Source organism: Pomacea canaliculata, linkage group LG4, assembly GCF_003073045.1.
Source record: "Pomacea canaliculata isolate SZHN2017 linkage group LG4, ASM307304v1, whole genome shotgun sequence".
In the NCBI taxonomy this organism is placed as follows: domain Eukaryota; kingdom Metazoa; phylum Mollusca; class Gastropoda; order Architaenioglossa; family Ampullariidae; genus Pomacea; species Pomacea canaliculata.
Window position 1 is genome coordinate 23,615,826 of NC_037593.1, and position 19,117 is coordinate 23,634,942.

Consider the following 19,117-nt stretch of genomic DNA (forward strand, 5'->3'; position numbering starts at 1 on the left):
AGTAGGTTTTTTTTCCCGATGTCCAACTGCTGATCATACTTGATTATTTTCACAGTACATTAATTGATGCTGAAAATGCGTTCTGCTACACTTCATGTTGAAGATTGTGTACATCGTATGCGTTAGCAAGAAGTGATCATAGATTTGATTATTTTATCAGGTAGATGTGAATTCGTTATCACTTGTGTGAGGTTCATGATCTGTGCAAAGTGTAATTTGTTTTTGTAACTAAACAAACGAATAGGAGGCAACCTTCAGATGCGATATGCATATTAATGGTATGTTTGCAAGCAGAGGATGAGGGAAAAAACTTTCTAAGGAAAGATGTAATGCTGCTGCTAAATATTACCTGCAGGTAATGTGTTGTGTATATTTCAGGAATTCGCAATTCAGGAATGCAGTTTTGCCAGAATTAGCCATAATTATTAGTGAATTAGCTTTGTCTATTTGTGTCATGTACATAGTCGGGCATTTATGTCTTAAAAATCTGAAGAATGCTGAAATATATTGAAATAAACTAGCAGTATAGAAATTTATGATGAATAATTGTGTTCAAACATATAAGCACACAAACATGCCCTCTTGTCCCTCATATATTCACAGACATATGCAAGCATGCACTCACAAAAAAAAGTACTGACAAAAGCTATTAAGACAAGCACAGTAACTTTATTTTGTCAGCTGCTTTATTTACAATCATTTGTAAAAGAGGTAACCAAAATTTCCTTACAAACAGTATCTTTTTAATAAAGTCTCTGTCTTTTGAAACAATCATTCTAAAGTGATAGTTTAGCTTTTTGATCTAAAATGCAAAAATCCTAAACTTATCAAGAACTTTCCAAAAAAAAAAAAAAAAACTTTAAAAAACCTCTTTAAAACAGTAAATTACATCTTCTCTACCAAAGTTCTAGGATTTAAACTGTGAACGTTTTTGCAACATAAAACCCAATTTAACATAAGACTGGTAATCACCATTTACAAAACAAAAAAACACACTTTTAGTAGGGTCTGAACACATGCTATTTTCATGCTTGCATTTACATTGATATAAATTGTTTTAGAAGATATTATGCTTTACATTGACAAAACGAGCATTCAGTACTCTGCTTCTGCAATACTGCCCAAGCATGATTGTTTCCTTTAAAGTCAGCTCTTGACAACTAAAAGAATAAAACACTATTATACATTTTTCTTCCTCCATACAATACAGCAGTTAGTATCCACAAAATTATGTGAGTCTTTGGATGAATCCTATTTCCATAAAGGTTGAAAACGTATGGGTCTAGAAATTACAATGTTTTGGTTGGAGGTGGAGGATCCGCTGGGCTGTGTGGTGTGAAGGACAGGTAACACCATAGCGTTGGTAGGCATAACTGTAGCGGAGGGCAAGATGTTTGACACAACAGGCTGGGATGGTAACAGCTGCATCTGTGTCATGAATGCATTCACACACACAAACACACACGTATTCACACGCACAAACATAAAATAATGATGATAATGCATGTAATAATAATAAAGTACCTTCCAGACCTCATTCACACAAAATCTCTTAACCCTGCAGGTCTTAGTCTTAGAAGCTCTCCAAAAATCTGTTCTTGTATAGTAAACCAAAGTTTACACAAAAATAATGAAAGTAATTTGCTTCATGGGAGCTAACCAATAGCCTCACAAGCTCTTTATAATTGTCAACAGGACTAAATGACCACCACCTCCTCTACCGTCACCACCACTGTCCCCACTCTTCGCTGCCTCAAACTAACAGGTTTTTACCTGAGAGGCATATGTTAATTGAGGGGATGCAGCCACTACCTCCAAACTCTGCAGGTTCCGAAGCTGCTGCAGTGGCTGCGAAGGTGGTGGTAGTGGTGGTAGTAGGTCTGATGAGATGATGTATGGTGGACAACTTGAGACTGCCTGGCAAGTAACTTAACATGACAGCATTTGGTTGCATTCTACACTGCTATTACAGCAATTCTGTATCGTTGCTAAAAAGAAACCTCAGGTATGTGCCACAAGTGTTAATCAACTCAATATCTCCATGGCTCTAAGTCTAGCTTGACATGATTTAATCAAGTAAATTTTACATGATGTAAATCATGACCAACAATGTAAAAGAAGAAGTGTTTAATTTTTTTAATCAAATCCTCTGTAAAATTACAAACTGCAGCAAAACAAGTGAGCAAGAGAAGAAGGAAAAAATGCTGAAAGAAATGCGAATAATTACCTGGGAAGTGGATAGGAAGTGGATATTTTGACCCACAGGTGCATGGCTCACACCAGTATGGTTTCTCCATGTTTCATTCTGAGAAGTATAATACAGTGTATTTATCTGAGGTATCACAAGATCAACAAAGGTGATTTTTTTTATATGACTGATTTACATTTTTTTACAGGATACTTGTTGACAAAATTTGACTTCATCTTATTCCTTTCTACCCCCAGTAGAATTTGACTAGTAGCCCTCTTGTTAACTTCTTTCAGTGCACCCCAGTTCTATGAGACTTGAAATGGCAAGCTGGACTTCAATGATACTGACATTCTGAACCACTACAGCACAAAATTTCAGATTGCAAAACAATAATTTACTTAAGATCATGTGTAAAATAGTTACAAGGAGGCTGCAAGGTTTGGTTGTCACCTGCTGTTTTTGAGACAATTTGGCTTGAGAGCTCGCATTCAAGTTGTCAGAGAATGCCTTTCCTATCAGATAGTGTGAATTAGGGTCATTTTGTTTTCCTTTGCAAAAGAGAATGAAACATGGTAGCCATCAAGAACCAGCATGCATCTGTGTTTTAGACATGGTAAATGGTTCGTCTGAAATCCAACTTCGGAGTGGAAATGATTCAGAACATCTGGATTTATCACTTAAGCCCAACTTGCCACCACTTGCTAAAGGAAGTTAACTGCTTAGATTTGGGAAAAGATAATCTGACACAATTCCCACCATGCACCCTCTAATAAAAAAAAAAATTATATCAGGTAGCCTTTTGTAACAACAAACAAATTGAAAAGCTTGATACTAAATATATGTGAGAAATCTAAACAAAACTGTCGCTCTTTGTTCTCAACAATGTCACTTACAGTCAAGGATGGTGAAGATTGGGGTGGTGTTAAGTTGAATTTCTGTAATATTAAAACAAAAACAAAAAACTAAAATAAATGATACCTCATACTGTGTACACATGCCTGTATTTCTGCAGGTACAATCAAATTCAAAAGTGTGTTTCCTAAACACAATGACAGGAAATGACCTTCATAATTTCTTTCTTTTATACAATGACACTGAAAGCTATTTCATTCACTAACTCTGTGAAATCCTTATAATCTTATTACAATACTAACAATTTTTTTCTTCTTCTGTAGACCTGATTAACACATTTCAATGGATGCATAACGTGTGTGGGGGGTATAGTTAGGATAGTGGTGAGGGTAGCTGAGAATAAATTTTTAAATACTAATTTTATTAGAAATTGTATAAGTTATCTCTAGTACATGTATGGTGATATACACATATAGTAAAAACAGGTAGAAGGTAAGAGCTCACTTTAAGGAGTAAACTTTAACTAAATTTGATAGCAATTACATGTAAATATCACTAACACTACAACAGACAGAAATATTAAGTGCCACCCACACAACAAATTAAAATGAAGGCTTTTAGGGTGAAAAGAAAAGTCATTCTACCTGCAGTTTCTCTGCGTTATCTATTCCTTTTACTTTGGTGGGTCCAAGGGATGCTGACATCACTATCACATCTGAGTCAAAACCACTCCCAGATGTTCCAGCTCCTAGTGGAGTTACACCAGTGGTCTTGGGAATAGAGGTGGTTGTGGCTGTGGCAGGACCAGTGGTGGACTGTGTCTGCATGCATGATGGGAGGTGGGTGGGCCAGTGAGTCTGCTGGCAATCATAGCTGCAGTAGCTGGTGTTCCAACAACAGTAGTAGATGGCTTCCTTCAAGCAGTTGGCACACTGCAAACAAACATCTAAAGGTATGGAAACGAGAAACTCTGAAATGAATAACAAGTAGCAGCAAACATAAAAAAGAAGCATATCATATAACTTCGCACTACTAGAACGTGGCTACTTTAAAAGATATAGGTACCAGCTATAGAAGGAAACTTGTATGACTATTTCTATGGGGCAGAGTCAACATTCTTCAGTTCCACAAGTATCTTTTTTTAAAAAAAAAACCAAGCTCATACCCAGAACAGCCCTATCATCTTGTCAATATATACATATCAGCAATAAACTATTCTACAAATAAAGCTTTTTATCAATAACACCTTACCCATTGCTTTTTTTTAACTGCAACTACCGCCTCTTCTTTCTCTTTGGTAAGTTTTCTCTTCAGATCTCCAAGACTTTTACTTTTTTCTGACTCCCATAGGTTTCTCATTTCTGCAATGCTCAGTTCTTAAAAGGGAAAGAAAAACCATTTAAATAAATAGCACATTTGTATAGCAGTTTTTTCCAGCATCAGCTAGACTCAATGTGCTTTACATATAGGCACCTTTTAAGGGTGGCATCTCCATACATACACAAACATGCAAGAAAACTATAGCTCTAGAAGATCTTTGCTAAATGTTATCAAACATTCACCAATATTTATCCAGTTAAGTAAAGCTTGTAAAATAACCAGAGAGTACAGGTTGCCGTACTGCTCGCACCTTTGCTAATTCAGGCCAGTGAAAAAATTTCTGGGCAACACAGTTGCAAACAGCACAATCCTGGCACTGACAAAGTGAACACGACAGCAGACCAGAAACATGCATGGAGCAAGATGCAGGATCACATGAAATGCATCTTATCACCAGACAACATTCCCAACGCGCAGAGATCCAAAATCTAAATTTCACAACATGTAGCAACGTGCATGGTCCTTCAATCAAAAAATGGAAAGCAACATGGTTCACAACGCCATAAAAGTTAAAGTATCGGTATAGAAAGTTTATAATCCTGTAATTTATTAAACCTAAAGCAAGATAGAACAGGACACAGAAGCTGTTAGTGAATGAAGGTGTTGATGGGAAGAAACGATGCAGCACAAGCAGTGACGAACAATCCAGAACAGAGGTGAAAAGTGTAACAAATGTCCCAAATCAATAGGAGACAATAAAAATCGAAGTAGATCCATGGACAAAACAAAACAACTGAGAGCTAGTTCCCTCCAGCTAGTTAAGCAAAGGGACATCACTCTCATTTCCAGGTCAGCTTTTCTAAGTACACTTTCAGTAGCCATATTCTTCAATCACAATCTAATGAAGAATGTCCAATGATACATTTTTCTTACCCTCAAACTAAAATGGCTAAAAGTGTAATACCACAATCAAGGGTGCAGAGAAGCTTTATACTCACTGTAATTATGTTTGATCTCTGCTATTTCCTGCTGATGAATCCACTTGAGTCGATCAATTTCTTGTTGGTAACATCGTGACTTTTCTTGCTGTATTAACACAAAACAAACTTAATAATTTATTTTATCTGAAACATTTTAAAGCTTGTGTACAGATAACACTGTAAATGTTACTGCCCTCTTTAATTACAAAGTTATTTCATCTTCTGCAAAACATTAAAACGCAGAATTCTTTTTAAATGAGGTACTACATCTTTACATTCACTTTACTGAGTTTTTATTCATTTCAGTCTTGCTCCTGGCTTAAGATTTCATGCATAAAAAAATTGTATATAGTAAATATATGTCACAAGTTCTAAGGAAGTTCCAGAGGTGTCCTTTCAATCTCACGCTGCTGTTCTAAATAATCCAGAACATGTCCAGAATATAAAAATCTACCTCTGGGACAGCCACTGCGATGACTTCCTTGCACATGTGGGCCAGCTGTTGCTGAAGATTTCCCATCAACTGAAACACATAAAGGGTCACACATGAAATACCCCTGATACACCCTTTACTATGCACAACAAAACACAAATACAATGCTGAAATTGCCAAACTCCGAAGTCTCACTTGAGCTGGCCAACACTGCTGACAGGGTAATGCAGCATTTTAAATAATAATTTTATTTTAATTGTTGACTGAATAAAACTGAAACCCACATGGGGTGGAATACTGCTAAGGTACGCATAACTTCCCAACCCAAAGTAAAGCTTCAAAGCTTATGGTAATGAGACCTTGCCACAGCAGTGAGCCTATACCCCTCATGTCCTGGAACTGGGATTGTGAACACGTTTTGATAAGTTTAGTTTATTCCTTGTTACTCTTTGAGTTACTGAAAAAATCAATTATTAGAAAATAATTCTGCCGCAGATTAAGCTTAAAAAGGAAATGCCATTAACACTTTCAAAAGTTAAAACAGGAATATAAAAAAATGGACTAGCAAAGAATAGTGACAACAACTGCAAAAGATGTTGTTAAAGAGAACTGTGAGCTGTACTGGTTGACAAGGCGAACTGCAGCAGGCGTCAGCGTGGTCTCATCTTGCTGATGACTGCTAGAGTCTGCCAGCAAAGAGGCTGGCTTGGCTGCAGCGGCACTCTTGGTAAGGGAGCCATGGCCTTGTGATCTCACTGAGTCAGTGACTACTGCAGCTGGTCTGAGGACAAAGAGTGAAACTGACCAAACTCCGACAGTAAGGAACAAGTATATACTGTGACTTTTTGTACACCTCTTTACCTCTTACTGTGGGACAAGCTATTGCTATTTGATAAAAAAAAAAAATAAAGAAAAGTGAAGAAACACCAACAAGAATCTAAAATATTACAATAAAAATTGAATACTAAATAATTTCAAGTGCTTGTCATGGAGACAAATTATGGCAGCATACAGACTTCAAGACCAGAAAATGATTGGATAGACATAAGCCTGAATCATAGCAATTACTAGCCACAGTAATAAACTGTTCATTAGTTTCTATTGCATCAGTTATGGTTCCCCCCCCCCCCCCAAGCGTTAAATAAGTAATTGTCAGTTAAGTTTTCCATAATGATTTCCTCTGCATTTCACTTTCTTCATCTTCTCAATGCTGAAGAAAGTGTGAGGAAAAAAGGGGACTAAATGTGACAGAATCACTTGCTAGCAAACACATTCTTTGCAATCTTGTGCACACATACCTTTATACACACACATGCATAATGTGCATTATATCACAGCATACTCACACATGTGCCAGCATACTCACCCATTAGATTCTTCAACTGGCAACTGCATGTACTGGCCTGACCGTGAAAGGGTTTCTTTGTTAGAGTTCTGCCCCAAGCTGCTTGGTTTTGATGATACAAGAGAACTGCTTGAAGGCAGGATAAAATTAGAGTTCTGCTTCTGCATGCCCCTCTCATTTTGGCCAGGCCAAATCTTTTCATCTGTTTGAACAGCCTTTCTCAACATTGGTGAAGGAGAAAGTTCTTTCACAATACTGACTGACTTAGATTTTTCACTGTGTGGCATATTTTTTTTAATGGTTTTATCTTCTCTGAGCTCCAGGTCATCTTCTTCAAGATCGATTATAAGCTGATCGTTTTCAAGCTCCTGCTCTGGTTCAGATTCAACTTCCATAAGAAGACTAGGTTCATTGCTATCTTCTCCTTTATCATTACTATCATCATCAATAGTAATAGGCCTTATGTTTGTGTTAGCATTATCACTGTTGAAAGGCTTCATACCTTTGTCAGTTGTGCTTGGAGCATCAACAGATTTCATCACAGATGGCACATCTTTGCCTGAAACATCAACCTTCTGCGAAGTTTCTGGCCCCTTGTCACTTATCTCCTTATTTTCCACTGTAGGTTTTTCACACACTTTATCTCCTACATTTATCTCAACACTAACATTCTTATTTGACGATGTTTTTGTGCTTGGGTCACGATCAGATGCTTGTTTTTCTGTCTCTGTCCCTTCATCAGACGTTCTGGAAACTGTTACAGGTTTAAGAAAGGTGAAGCTTTTAGCAATGTCATTACTTTCCATGGACTCACACTCAGGCAACCTCTCTTTTTCTACAACTACTTCAGCACTGCCTTCTTGAGGCTTTTGCATGCTTTGAACGACATCAACATCAGGCCCAGAAGGTTTGTTGTTTTTCCTTTCACTTGATTTATTCTCCTCGCTTCCATCGCCTTCCTCATCAGCATCACTATCATTGATGTTTTCCTCTAGATCTTCTACATTTTTAATGCCAAGCTTGTCTTTGCAAGTCTCAATCACTTTTGTCAAGGCACTCTTGTAATCAACACCTGATGACAGCACCAAAGATACTGCCTTGGAGCTTTCGTCTCTTTCAAATGAGGCCTTTTTCTCCGGTAAATGCCTAATGGAAGATTCATCAAGCTTTCCCTGTTTAACACCAGGAGGTAAGTCGCGTGCTTTTGATGCAATATCACCAACTTTCATTTGTGTATCTGATTCAATGGTCTCTTCACAAAGCACTTCATTCTGGTGAGATGTCTTTGAATTAATGGAGGTTGCCTGCCCACTGACTGTACAGACCTTTTCCACAGACACAGTACACTTCTCACCAACACCATCAGCACAATCCTGATCACTGTTGCTGTTCTTTTCCTTTACCCTGTGTTCATCATCTTCTTGTTCTTCCTCTTCCAACTCCTTTTGTTGTTTGATCCTTTCTTCAATGATGTCTGTAACTGACCGTAAGGTCTTGGCTCTAGGGGAGACAGCACTTTTTGTACACTTATCCCGCACAGGATGAAGACCAGCCAAACTGGCACTGCTCTGTGGTCCAGCAAGGTTTGATTTGCGAGAATTGAGACTGTTGTATTTGCTGATCAAAGCAGAAGCTGCTTTGGAAGCCACTGAGATGCGATCAGCACTCACTGTATCTGTCTTTGAAGCTGAAGCCACACAAAAGAATATGTTCACTGACTTTCAGGTCTCAACTACTGTTTACAGTATCTAAGAAAACTGTGCATCAATCAAACATATATAATATCCACAAACACATAAGCACATGATTCTGAAAATCTGTTCCAAATCTCTAATTAAAAAAAAAAAACAAATAAAAACCCATATAACCTTCCATATGAAAAACATTATTTATGATTAAATGAGTCCAAGCACACATAATAATTGTGTTTTAGCAGGAAATAAACAAAAATAGTCTGAATTGTTGTATGGCAGCACATTATGTTGAAAAAAAAACTGATTTTGAAAAAAGTAATCCCCATTTAAGCCTTGACCACTCCCTTACCCCAAAACTGCTTGCTCATTTTATTTCAAACAAGTTGATCTACATTCAGCGTACAGAGTTCTTGTTTACCTTTTGTCCGAGAGGCAACTTTGAAACGGTGCATCACCTTCTCTCCTTTGATATTGTACTTCATATACAAATGGCAGTGACTATAAGGTGTGTTCCTTGGTGCATATTCAAATCCACCAAAGAGTTCCCTGAAAAAAAGTAAAAGATCATTAGTCAATTGTGACAGTATGACTGAAATTGTTAAGATACTGAAATGCTAGACATACTCAGGCAATTGACTGCATTGTCCTCTAAAGTGCTTATCATGTAAATCAGTAGTTCTCAAAGTATTTCAGACTGCAGACCATTTTACTAAACTAAAAAAATACGGCAGACCACCAAGACCTAAAATCACTCTGTACCATGAACTTCAAATTTAAATTGCCGCATTTGTTTCATTACAATTCAAAACTAAATGTACTTTTGTGACAGTAGTATAGAAATAAGTTTACGTAAAATTACATACTTCTCAAAGTTCTTTATTAATTAAAATGCTAATGCAATGAATGTAGTTGTTTTTGATGAGACATTAAGGTGATAATATCTGGATCAATGTTGGAGAGTTTCAATCTCATGTCACATTCCACCTTCAACCAGCTTCTCTTATTTTTTTTCAATCCCACAGTGTTGAAAATCCAGTTTCACAACAGTAAGATGTTGGAAATGGCAGCAGATGCTTCACAGCTATATCAGCGAAGTCCATCGTACTCTGACTGTACATGAAAATTAAAAATAAGGAAGTGCACTGTGTTACTAAGGGGTAATAGATGACGCAGTTAAATGACACAATGCTCGTGCTGTGGCATAAAGACTCAGTTGGTAAGCAAGCACTTTATGCGAATGAGCAGTTGGGCATCGATAAAATTAAAACTCGTGTGAAATACTGGACTGCTTAGCATATTTGATGACTTAAACATCACTTTGCTGACATATGATGACTGTCACCTGCGGACCACCTGACTTGTGCATGCAGCCCACAAGAAGTCCGTGGACCACACTTGGAGAATCACTGATGTAAATGACACTTTATCATCCTCCATATAATCTTTAAGACCCAAGCTGCACACTATGGTGAACCAAGGCCCATTAGCGTAAATCTAATGAAATATATCTGTGCAGCATGGGAAAGACATAAAACAATGAGGCACTACTGCCACTGCAAAGCAAGATAACTTAAACTGTGACCATGCAAAACATCCCCGTGCCAACCTTAATAAGCAAGATATGGGATATCATAAAGAGATGACAGTACAAGAGTTATCTACAACTCACTAGTTAGTGGCAGATGTAAAATTACAGCTTACTTTATTTTCTTGATGTGGACCTCCAGTTCCTTCATGGCACCTACAAAGCCACCTTTGCGATTCTTGATGGGTGTTGGGCTGTCTCTTGACAGGAGGAAAACCTGAGATGCTAACACCCAAGACCTACACCACAAAAGAATGTGATCAGTTACCAACTGATCTGCACAGTAGTGAACAATAAGATCAGATGCTGCATTTCATTTATCACAATTTACAACATGCAGAACATGAAGTATTAATGATCAAATATGAAGATTAAGGGAAAGCGGGAACTCAATTTCAACACAACTCCTCATAATATGCTTACAGGAGGGAAGCACATTGTATGATCCAGATGTATATGGCCATCAAAAATCTAGAACTTAACAATTACAGTCGAGACAAATATAAAATTAATTTTAAAAGAACATTTTTTATAAATACCAAAGAATACTTTATGCATGAGGGTTTATTTGTTATCCTGTCTTCCAAGAGCTATGTCAAGTGTCTGAAACTATACAAATATTATAGGTTTTCCACAGGAAAAAACTCTAAAACTTTGGACAAAATGTGGAAGAAAAACTCACCGATCATGTGCACCAAAGAACCGGACATCTACCTGACCATTGACTTCCTTCAAAGCCTGTGAAATAAAAATGCCTCTCCTTAAAAAAAAAGGGATGGGTGGGAGAGAGACGACAAAAAGTATAATAAACTGGAAGAGTGTTTGTTGTCTGCTGAAAATGAGAAAGCAGGTTCTGTAAAATAGCACTAGTAGAATGCTGTCTATGTTGCATATGCGTATTCTTTCATGGAATTGACTGTTTTTTTGTTAAAGAACAATTTTGTCTCTATGAATTTTATTAAAGATGTAGACTGGTACTGTTAAAGGAGACAGCTTATATCTTCTAAATGGAGTTTATTCAAAATGTGACACTTAAATGCTTTTTAGAAGTAAGTGCAAACTTGATGCGAGTCATGACAAAAGATAGACCAATAACAGTAATTGAGATACTGTGAGAGCCCTCATATGCTACCAAGATGTCATTTTAACCCTTAGGGAATCAGCTTTAAAGCAGAGTTAGTAAAAGGTTAAGTAAGACATCTCCAGGGTATAAGCAAATGACAGTCATCAGTATTGGCCAGTTCGAAGCCACATGGTACTTGCTCATACTGCCAACAACTGCCAAGCGAACTATTTACCTGCTGTAATCACTGTGACATTTGGTAAGCTACCAACATTTGACCATGGAATCTTTGAACCTATGATACCCCAAGCTGTGTCCCTGATTCTACATTTCTGAATTAACTTCCAAATCATACATACTGTATAACCTAAGTCTATGAATGTCTAACTATTGTGCTGCCTTGAACAGCATGAAAATTGGTTAACATTTCTTATTTTCTATTGCACTTGTATTGAGCTGCTCTCCATGTATAAGTGTTCCTACAATATATTCTAAAATGAGAAAAACCTGATGCATTACCTTTGCAGGCCAAAATGGGTACCCTTTCAGCTTTGCCCATACCAATGTATGTGGAGGATGCTGGACAAATTAGAAGAAACAGTTTATATCCCACTTCATTTTTACTTAAAATAATAATGATAATTATTTTAAAACTTTTAAATTTAATATTCTCTGTGGGTAAACAGTACAAAAAAAATGTTAGATTCATAAAATACTTATTTCTGACGTCCAAATCAGAAAATGCATTTTTAACATTACTTTTTTTTCATCAATATATTTTAGTTAAAATGTTTCCCACCAGATGCTTAAAGAAAAAAACCTGACTCTTACACATGGCTCCACAAACCAGTTGCCATCACTCTTTAAACAGGAATTCTGGTAGCATTCAGGACACACTTCTATCTCACTCATCTGTCATAAGGAATAAAGAATGAATCATCAAAATCATTTCAACAGCTTTTTTAAAAGGAAGTAAATCCTTGAGTGGTTAATGTATCTTTAAAGTTTTTATATTGGAGTATATTAGAATTAAACAAAACAAATTAGATAATATGCATAGTACAGCATCGACAGCAGTATTTTTCCAAATCGTGTACTTCCACAACGTACAGCAGAAAAATTAAACATAGCATTCTGATGCATAAGCTAAAGAAATCTCCTGCATTAGCACAATTTTATGATGATCATTCAACTTAATTTTAGAGACCTGTCTGCCATTTTACTAAGCATTCTGTACAATTTCAAAGACAATTCCAGTAGAAGTCAAAAACTATTCCACAGCACTCTTTAATTTAAAAAAAATCCACCTAAAAGAATTAGTTATGAATCTAGACCAGGGGTAGCCAACACAGTGCTCAACATCCCAGCTCTACATGTAAACACCTTTAGATTTAAACGGCATGCATGCATTTTGTCAGTTCAACATTCCTGCCCCTTGGAAATTTACAAAAAAGCCCTAACATGACACTAATGCATACCTCATGCTTGCAGCTTTTGATAATGTTTCTTGCAACGTTGGTCATTTTATGGTGCACTGAAAACAGATCATATACTCCAATGTCACACAATGTCACACAGTGTCACACAGTGTATATAGAAATCAGAGCTTACAACTCTCTCTCCAATATAACACCAAAAACCACAGACCACAGAGAAACGAGTGTAGACTGTAATTAACTGAGGGTGTGTGTGAAAATATTTGGGGGGGAAGTATAGGGACAATGTAGTAAAGCAAGAGAGAAAACATACATACAGCCATTAAAGACTATGCAGTTGTGAAGAATCCACCTGGCATCAGCAAGAAATGCCTCAGTGCATCCATACTGCCTCTCTTTGATGTTCTGTCAACAGAAACATGATGCTGCAGCATAAAATTTTCAAAATGATCTCTGCCAGCAATGTTTAGATTAACAATACACAGTGCACACTAAAATTACTTTTACTGTTGTAGCCTTACAAGGGTTTTAATTTTTCGTACTTTATAGTGAATACAGCATCTAATAGAGAACAAGATTATGTTCTTCCTTCAGCACACAAGCTGCTGCAAGGTCTCACAAATACTAGAATTAAAATAAAATTAATTTACCTTCTCCAAGGTGACAAAGTCCATGGGGTTGAAGACATAATCTCTATATGCAGGTACCACAGACTCATCTACAGGCTTCAAAAACACTTCAGACTGGAAAGTTATAAATAACATATACATCTAAGTAATCCTCATATTCTAATTCAGTAAAATGAAACAACGAAAGAATATTGAGAAACACATGGCTGCACAATTGTATGTACATGTATAAACAAGCATAAGAAAAAAAAGGCTGTAAGACTTGATATGGGTCCCTGTTCTTCAAAAATCTTTTCTTTTTCTTCATACAAATTAAGAACTGCACCTATAAAGTCACAAGAGACCACAAATCCCGTCTATCCATTTCACCTCTTTGTTAACAGATGCAAGCGTTTTAAACAAATCAAGTTTATTTAACACACTGGTGAAAATTTGTACAAAATCTTCCTGCTGAATACAACATGATATGAAGAGATAAAAGGTTGGGAACAACCAGTGAAACCTACAGCTGTAGTTAAAAGGTCAAAGAAATAACACTATTAATTTATGACTTCTTGAAAAGGAAACTTTAAATTGACCAAAAAAAATGCCATATATTCATTATACTCACACCTGGCTGTTGCATACGTTCCAAGGCATATCTTAGCAACAGACACAGTGTGTCCACAGAGATCCTTGACATCGCCTTGGAACGAGTTTCCACACACTCAGCTCGCATTATTTTCTGCAAAAAATGTGAGTTTTAGTCTTTTAAAAATCCCTCTTTTAACCTTCCATTCTCTTGTGACAAATCTACATTGTCTGCTCTCAAAAACTTCATCATTGTGACGTTAACTTCAGAATGACCATCTAGGCATTATATCTTCTAACCATCATCATCAAATAGTAAAAAAAAATGTTCTGTTTTTTGTTTTTTGTTGGAGGAGGGTTTAAATCTGATATCAATTTTTGAAGAAAGCATGCTACAAATCAATAGTGTTAGGTGTGCATTTTTTTAACATCATCAAATCCGGCTTTGAACAAAAAAAAAAAAAAAAAAAAAATAGAAATTACATTTACTGCATGTCACTGTTGTTTCACCAAAAATCAACTCGCATCTTTTTTTTTTTAACATGTATGAAATAATACTGAATTGTACACTTTTAGTCTAGTTTACTTCTTTTTGTATATAGTCTAGAGCAGGTCATGATGTCGAAACCCGTGTAAGGAGCTATGACACTGTGGACAACATATGCGGCAGCTTTAACACTGCTGCTGTTTACATCTACTGAAAAGTTTTTTACCTCACATTCTGGACACACCCATTCTTTCGGCAGGCTGCTGACACCAAGGCATTTGAGATGATAGATGCGTGGACAAACCCGACAAAATGCATTGCATTCATCCTTGTGGCAAAACCAGCAAAAGTAGTCATTCTTGTTGTCCTGAAAACCAAATCAAGCGTAAATACTAACAAACATTGAATTTTTATATACATGCATGAAAATGCACACACATATATATGCACTCAAAATCAAAGTTAAATGCATGCGAAATCAAGCAGTTCATGAAGAGTAATCAAATGAATCATCAAATCTTCTAGTAACTTTCATTTGACCTTTTTCACTCGGTCATATCTACTTCATAAACATTGGTGTGCTTGATTCAAGATTTATAGGGGAACTAACACTCGATATAAGAGTAATACACATGTACTAAGGCAGACAAAACTGCTCTCTTAAAATGCTTTATCAGTTGGTAAAAAGCCATGTTTGAGATGGTTGTCGATTACACAATTTGACATGCATTTATATTTATAAATATAATAAAAAGTAATATTTGAAGTCTAATGTATATTGTAATAAAATAATTGTCTGGCACTTTATGTTCGTATATATTGTGTAAATTTTTTTTAATTTCTGTAAAACAAAAACCATTTTTTTGCAAATCTTATCACTTAATGTTTAAAAAAATGCTCTTCAAAATGATGTCAATGATGGTTATCTTTATTGTAGGTTAATACATGTAGGTGTAAATATTTAAAATACTTCATGCCACTAAAATCATTTTAAATGTCCAATTGCATTTGCCTTTTGTCCATATTGACTGATTTAATGAGGTTTTATTTTAGTAAAATCCTCTTTTTTTATGCACACTTTGCCAGTCTTTGGCGCTTATGGTCATATTTTATGCACAATGCACCTAGTATTAGTACCTCACCTCCCCAGATCCATCATTTTGTCCAATCTTGCGCCGTTTGGGTGGAATAGTTGGGATAGCAGTGTCTGCTGAAGATAAAGTGGTAGAACTCTTCCGTTTTACACCAGATGTTCCAGTTTCTGCATCATACAGAATCATTAAAAAAACAATACATAATGAGAATTATGCAAAACAGCACCATTCCATAGAATTTGTGTAAGTTCACTCCCTCATCCCGCATACACATAAAAGTGTGCAAGTGAAAGACACAAAAGACTGGTGTACTGCTGATGTAAACTACCCAAAGTCAACCTATTATTCTACAGCACAAAAGTAGGATAAAATAAAAAAAAAGTTACCATGATAAACAGAAAAAAATAGCAAAAACTCAGCAATCTGATTTCAGGATTTGCAACTTAAAGAATCTCTCTCTTTCCAGACATTACCTTTCTGGAGTTGTGAAGATTCAGAAGTCAATTGCTTCACATCTTTCTCTTTGAAGGTGGATGTTCCATTCATGAACAGTGTACCAGTTGACAACCGTGTACGGATCTTGGAGACAGAACCAGCAGGTGAGGTATCTAGAGGTAAAGTAAAAGAGATGAAAATATCAGTTTTGGAGGTCTAGGTGCTTCCTTAATTTTTGAAAATATACATACTCCAGTGTAATGCAATGACACATGACAGTATCTTCACCGTATGGACATTTTCACTTGGGTTGCAGTGATGCTTCCTTCATGACTGTCAGTTTAAAGATAACTGCTAATTACAAATATTAGTACAAAGTTTTAATTAATTTTATTTACCCTCACACATTTTACCAAAGAGTGTGGACTCCCCCTTCCTTCATTCAAGTCTTATAGACTTAAAAACAGCATGACACTTTAGCCAATAGCTAAGATTTTTGCACATCTCCATCATTTTAAAATCATCAGATCAGCCTAAGCTCCATATGTCACATCAACATCAAAGAATGGAAAGAGATTAAATAAGGCACCAAGGCAGTTTCCACACCTTCTGTTTTTTCTTGCTTTGTCTGAGGTAATCCTTGCTTTTTGCTCTCATCGGCATCTGAAGCAAAAGTGAAAAGCTCAGATAAACCAGAAACATAAAAAACAACACAAAACTGGACAGTCAGCCATAACATTGGACTCTAGCCAGAGGCGGTGTTAGGAATATGCGGGGCCTGGGCCCGACCATCCGCGCGGGGCCGGGGTAATGGAGTACGTGTATCAATATCCCTATTGATATGATGCCGGAAGCACTGATCTTTATATACAGTTAGAGAGGCAATTTGACCTTGAAGACGTCTCATTTAAAGAGCCCTCTCAGCATTTTTCCATTAAATACAGAATATATTTTAAGTTGACAAACTTATAAAGATGACCTCGGGGCTGAAGCGCGGGGCCCCTTCGAGAGCGGGGCCTGGGGCGGCCACCCCATTTGCCACCCCCAAACGCCGCCGGTGACTCCAGCAATAAACAAAACAGTCTTAAAACTCTTTGTATCTCTCTTTCAAGCAAAAGAATATGACAAACGAGTGAAGCTACTATTCATTATAAAAATACTATATAAAAATTATTCAAGCCTGCAGACATACAAATTTTTGTTACAAGGCAGAAAACTTTCCAGTTTCCATTACTGACTGTTGTCACAGAGTTGTATTAAGCATCTAACATTTAGAATCACAATCACCAAAACAGCAATCTTTCGATGCTTTGAAATTGATGTCAATCTGATGCCTACCTCGTTCTTTCTGCTGAAGGCGTGTGACTGCAGCCTGGTGACTCATCACCTAAAATTGAAGAGAGACAATACCTTTAAACTGCAAGTACTGGTAGATCAGAGGAAAACACTTTACACATATTATCTGTTGATCACCAAAGGAAAGACAGATCCTTCTAGATTTCTTCATAATCTAGTGGGGTCTTTGTACATCCACACCACTGTAACTATATCTATTACTTCCTTCTCCAATATAAACTGAAGAATTTTGCTAATCAACTAGCTAAACACTTCCACATGCTGAATTACCAAAGCAACAATTAAGAGTGCCAGAAATGAGCAAAGTCTATGGTCAGAAACAATCAAAAGCTTTTTTGCTAACCGATTGTACATATGTAATTTACAGGACTAGGAAAAATATCTGCAAATAATTTCTTCCACAGCAATATTTTTTGCTGACATTTAAATGCCATCCATTCCTCATTTCAAATCTGTTGAGACTGTAGATCTAAGATCTTTGTATTAACCTTGACTATTAAGGTAATACTGTAAACTGCAGCTATGGTAATGGAAAATAGCCCTGATTGTAGGTAAACAAGACAAACACAGCGCCAGTCTCCTATGTATATGCACAGAAGTACTATTTTATGTCTGTCACATTGCCAAACAATACCAAATACTGTCCATGCTGTGGACAGTTAAGAAGGCCACTGAAGGCTTAGGCTTTGGATCTTTCTGATGCACTTAGCAGTTTAATGCATAAAAAATAATTTATAAACATTAAAAAGTGGGTGCACCACACCCTTAAAATATTTTCAGCATATTGCATGCGTGTTTGTGTACCTGTGTGAGCAATAGCAAAATTATTTGCACTGCACGACTGTAGATTGCTTCTGGCAGAGCTCAAGTCACTGGCTTTTAAAACTAGAGTGGAACACCATAATGCTTGGAATTGCTAATTTCATTAGATTTTTACTAATGGGGTAATGTATACACAATGTTATGTGCGAAAGTATTATTTTACTAGTCCATGCAGAGTGTGAAGCCTGCAAACCCCTGTTCAAGTGATCAACATTTTATGTGTGTTTCGTTAGTAGATGCATGCTTTTCCCCAGCCATGAAACCAAAAATGGCGGCGGGACCACGATCGATGCTTTTTCATGTTTATTACACTTGCTACTTTCATATACTTAACAATAAACAAAAGAAGTAATCTTTTACTGGATAGATCGATCTCTGGTTCTAAATCTATTCATGTGTAGAGATAAAAAGATTGCAAAATTTACCGACTACTTTCCCGTAGAGGTGCACGCGTTTCTGTCAATAAAACCCAACAGTCCCGCCCATTCCTTACTTTAACCCAATCGCATGTTAACTGATAGGCCTCTTCTGTGCCTCCTATAATATAGGCTTAGGAAGCAGACTTGGACTCATCATGTACAACAACTACGGCTAGGGGGTTGCTTTAAATTAATCATCGACATTAAATAATATATCTTACTCAGCCCACCTACTAATAATTAAGACTACAGCACACGGATTACATGTTCAATTAATTATAAATGCATTTACCCCATAGACTTTGGCAAATTGATAAGAGATTGGAGAAAATCTTTATACTTTTCAAAATTTTATTAAATTGTGTTTTTTATTACCTTAGTTTAGTTACCTTAGTTTAGTTATTTG

General features: G+C 36.5%; 1 protein-coding gene across 5 annotated transcripts; it reads right to left on the bottom strand.

Annotated features, from left to right (window-relative positions):
• Positions 1-649: 649 nt before the first annotated feature.
• On the bottom strand, positions 650-18,805 carry LOC112561604 (protein kinase C-binding protein 1-like). Of its 5 annotated transcripts, none has more exons than XM_025234181.1 (25): positions 18,718-18,805; positions 17,453-17,501; positions 16,721-16,777; positions 16,153-16,287; positions 15,728-15,846; positions 14,812-14,952; positions 14,139-14,252; positions 13,550-13,642; positions 13,217-13,304; positions 12,942-12,997; positions 12,295-12,375; positions 11,983-12,042; positions 11,083-11,138; positions 10,517-10,639; positions 9,234-9,361; positions 7,143-8,808; positions 6,386-6,557; positions 5,798-5,866; positions 5,362-5,449; positions 4,295-4,419; positions 3,688-3,975; positions 3,085-3,126; positions 2,228-2,305; positions 1,774-1,917; positions 650-1,428 (listed from the first exon to the last, which is right to left on the bottom strand). In XM_025234181.1, the coding sequence occupies exons 2-25, from the start codon at positions 17,496-17,498 to the stop codon at positions 1,252-1,254; spliced, it is 4,146 nt and encodes a 1,381-aa protein (XP_025089966.1). In that variant the 5' UTR covers positions 17,499-17,501; positions 18,718-18,805; the 3' UTR covers positions 650-1,251. The 5 variants fall into 5 exon arrangements, with proteins under 5 accessions (XP_025089966.1, XP_025089967.1, XP_025089968.1 ...); XM_025234182.1 differs by having other exon boundaries at positions 18,722-18,789; XM_025234183.1 differs by lacking the exon at positions 18,718-18,805 and adding an exon at positions 18,275-18,677.
• Between the last annotated feature and the right edge of the window lie 312 nt (positions 18,806-19,117).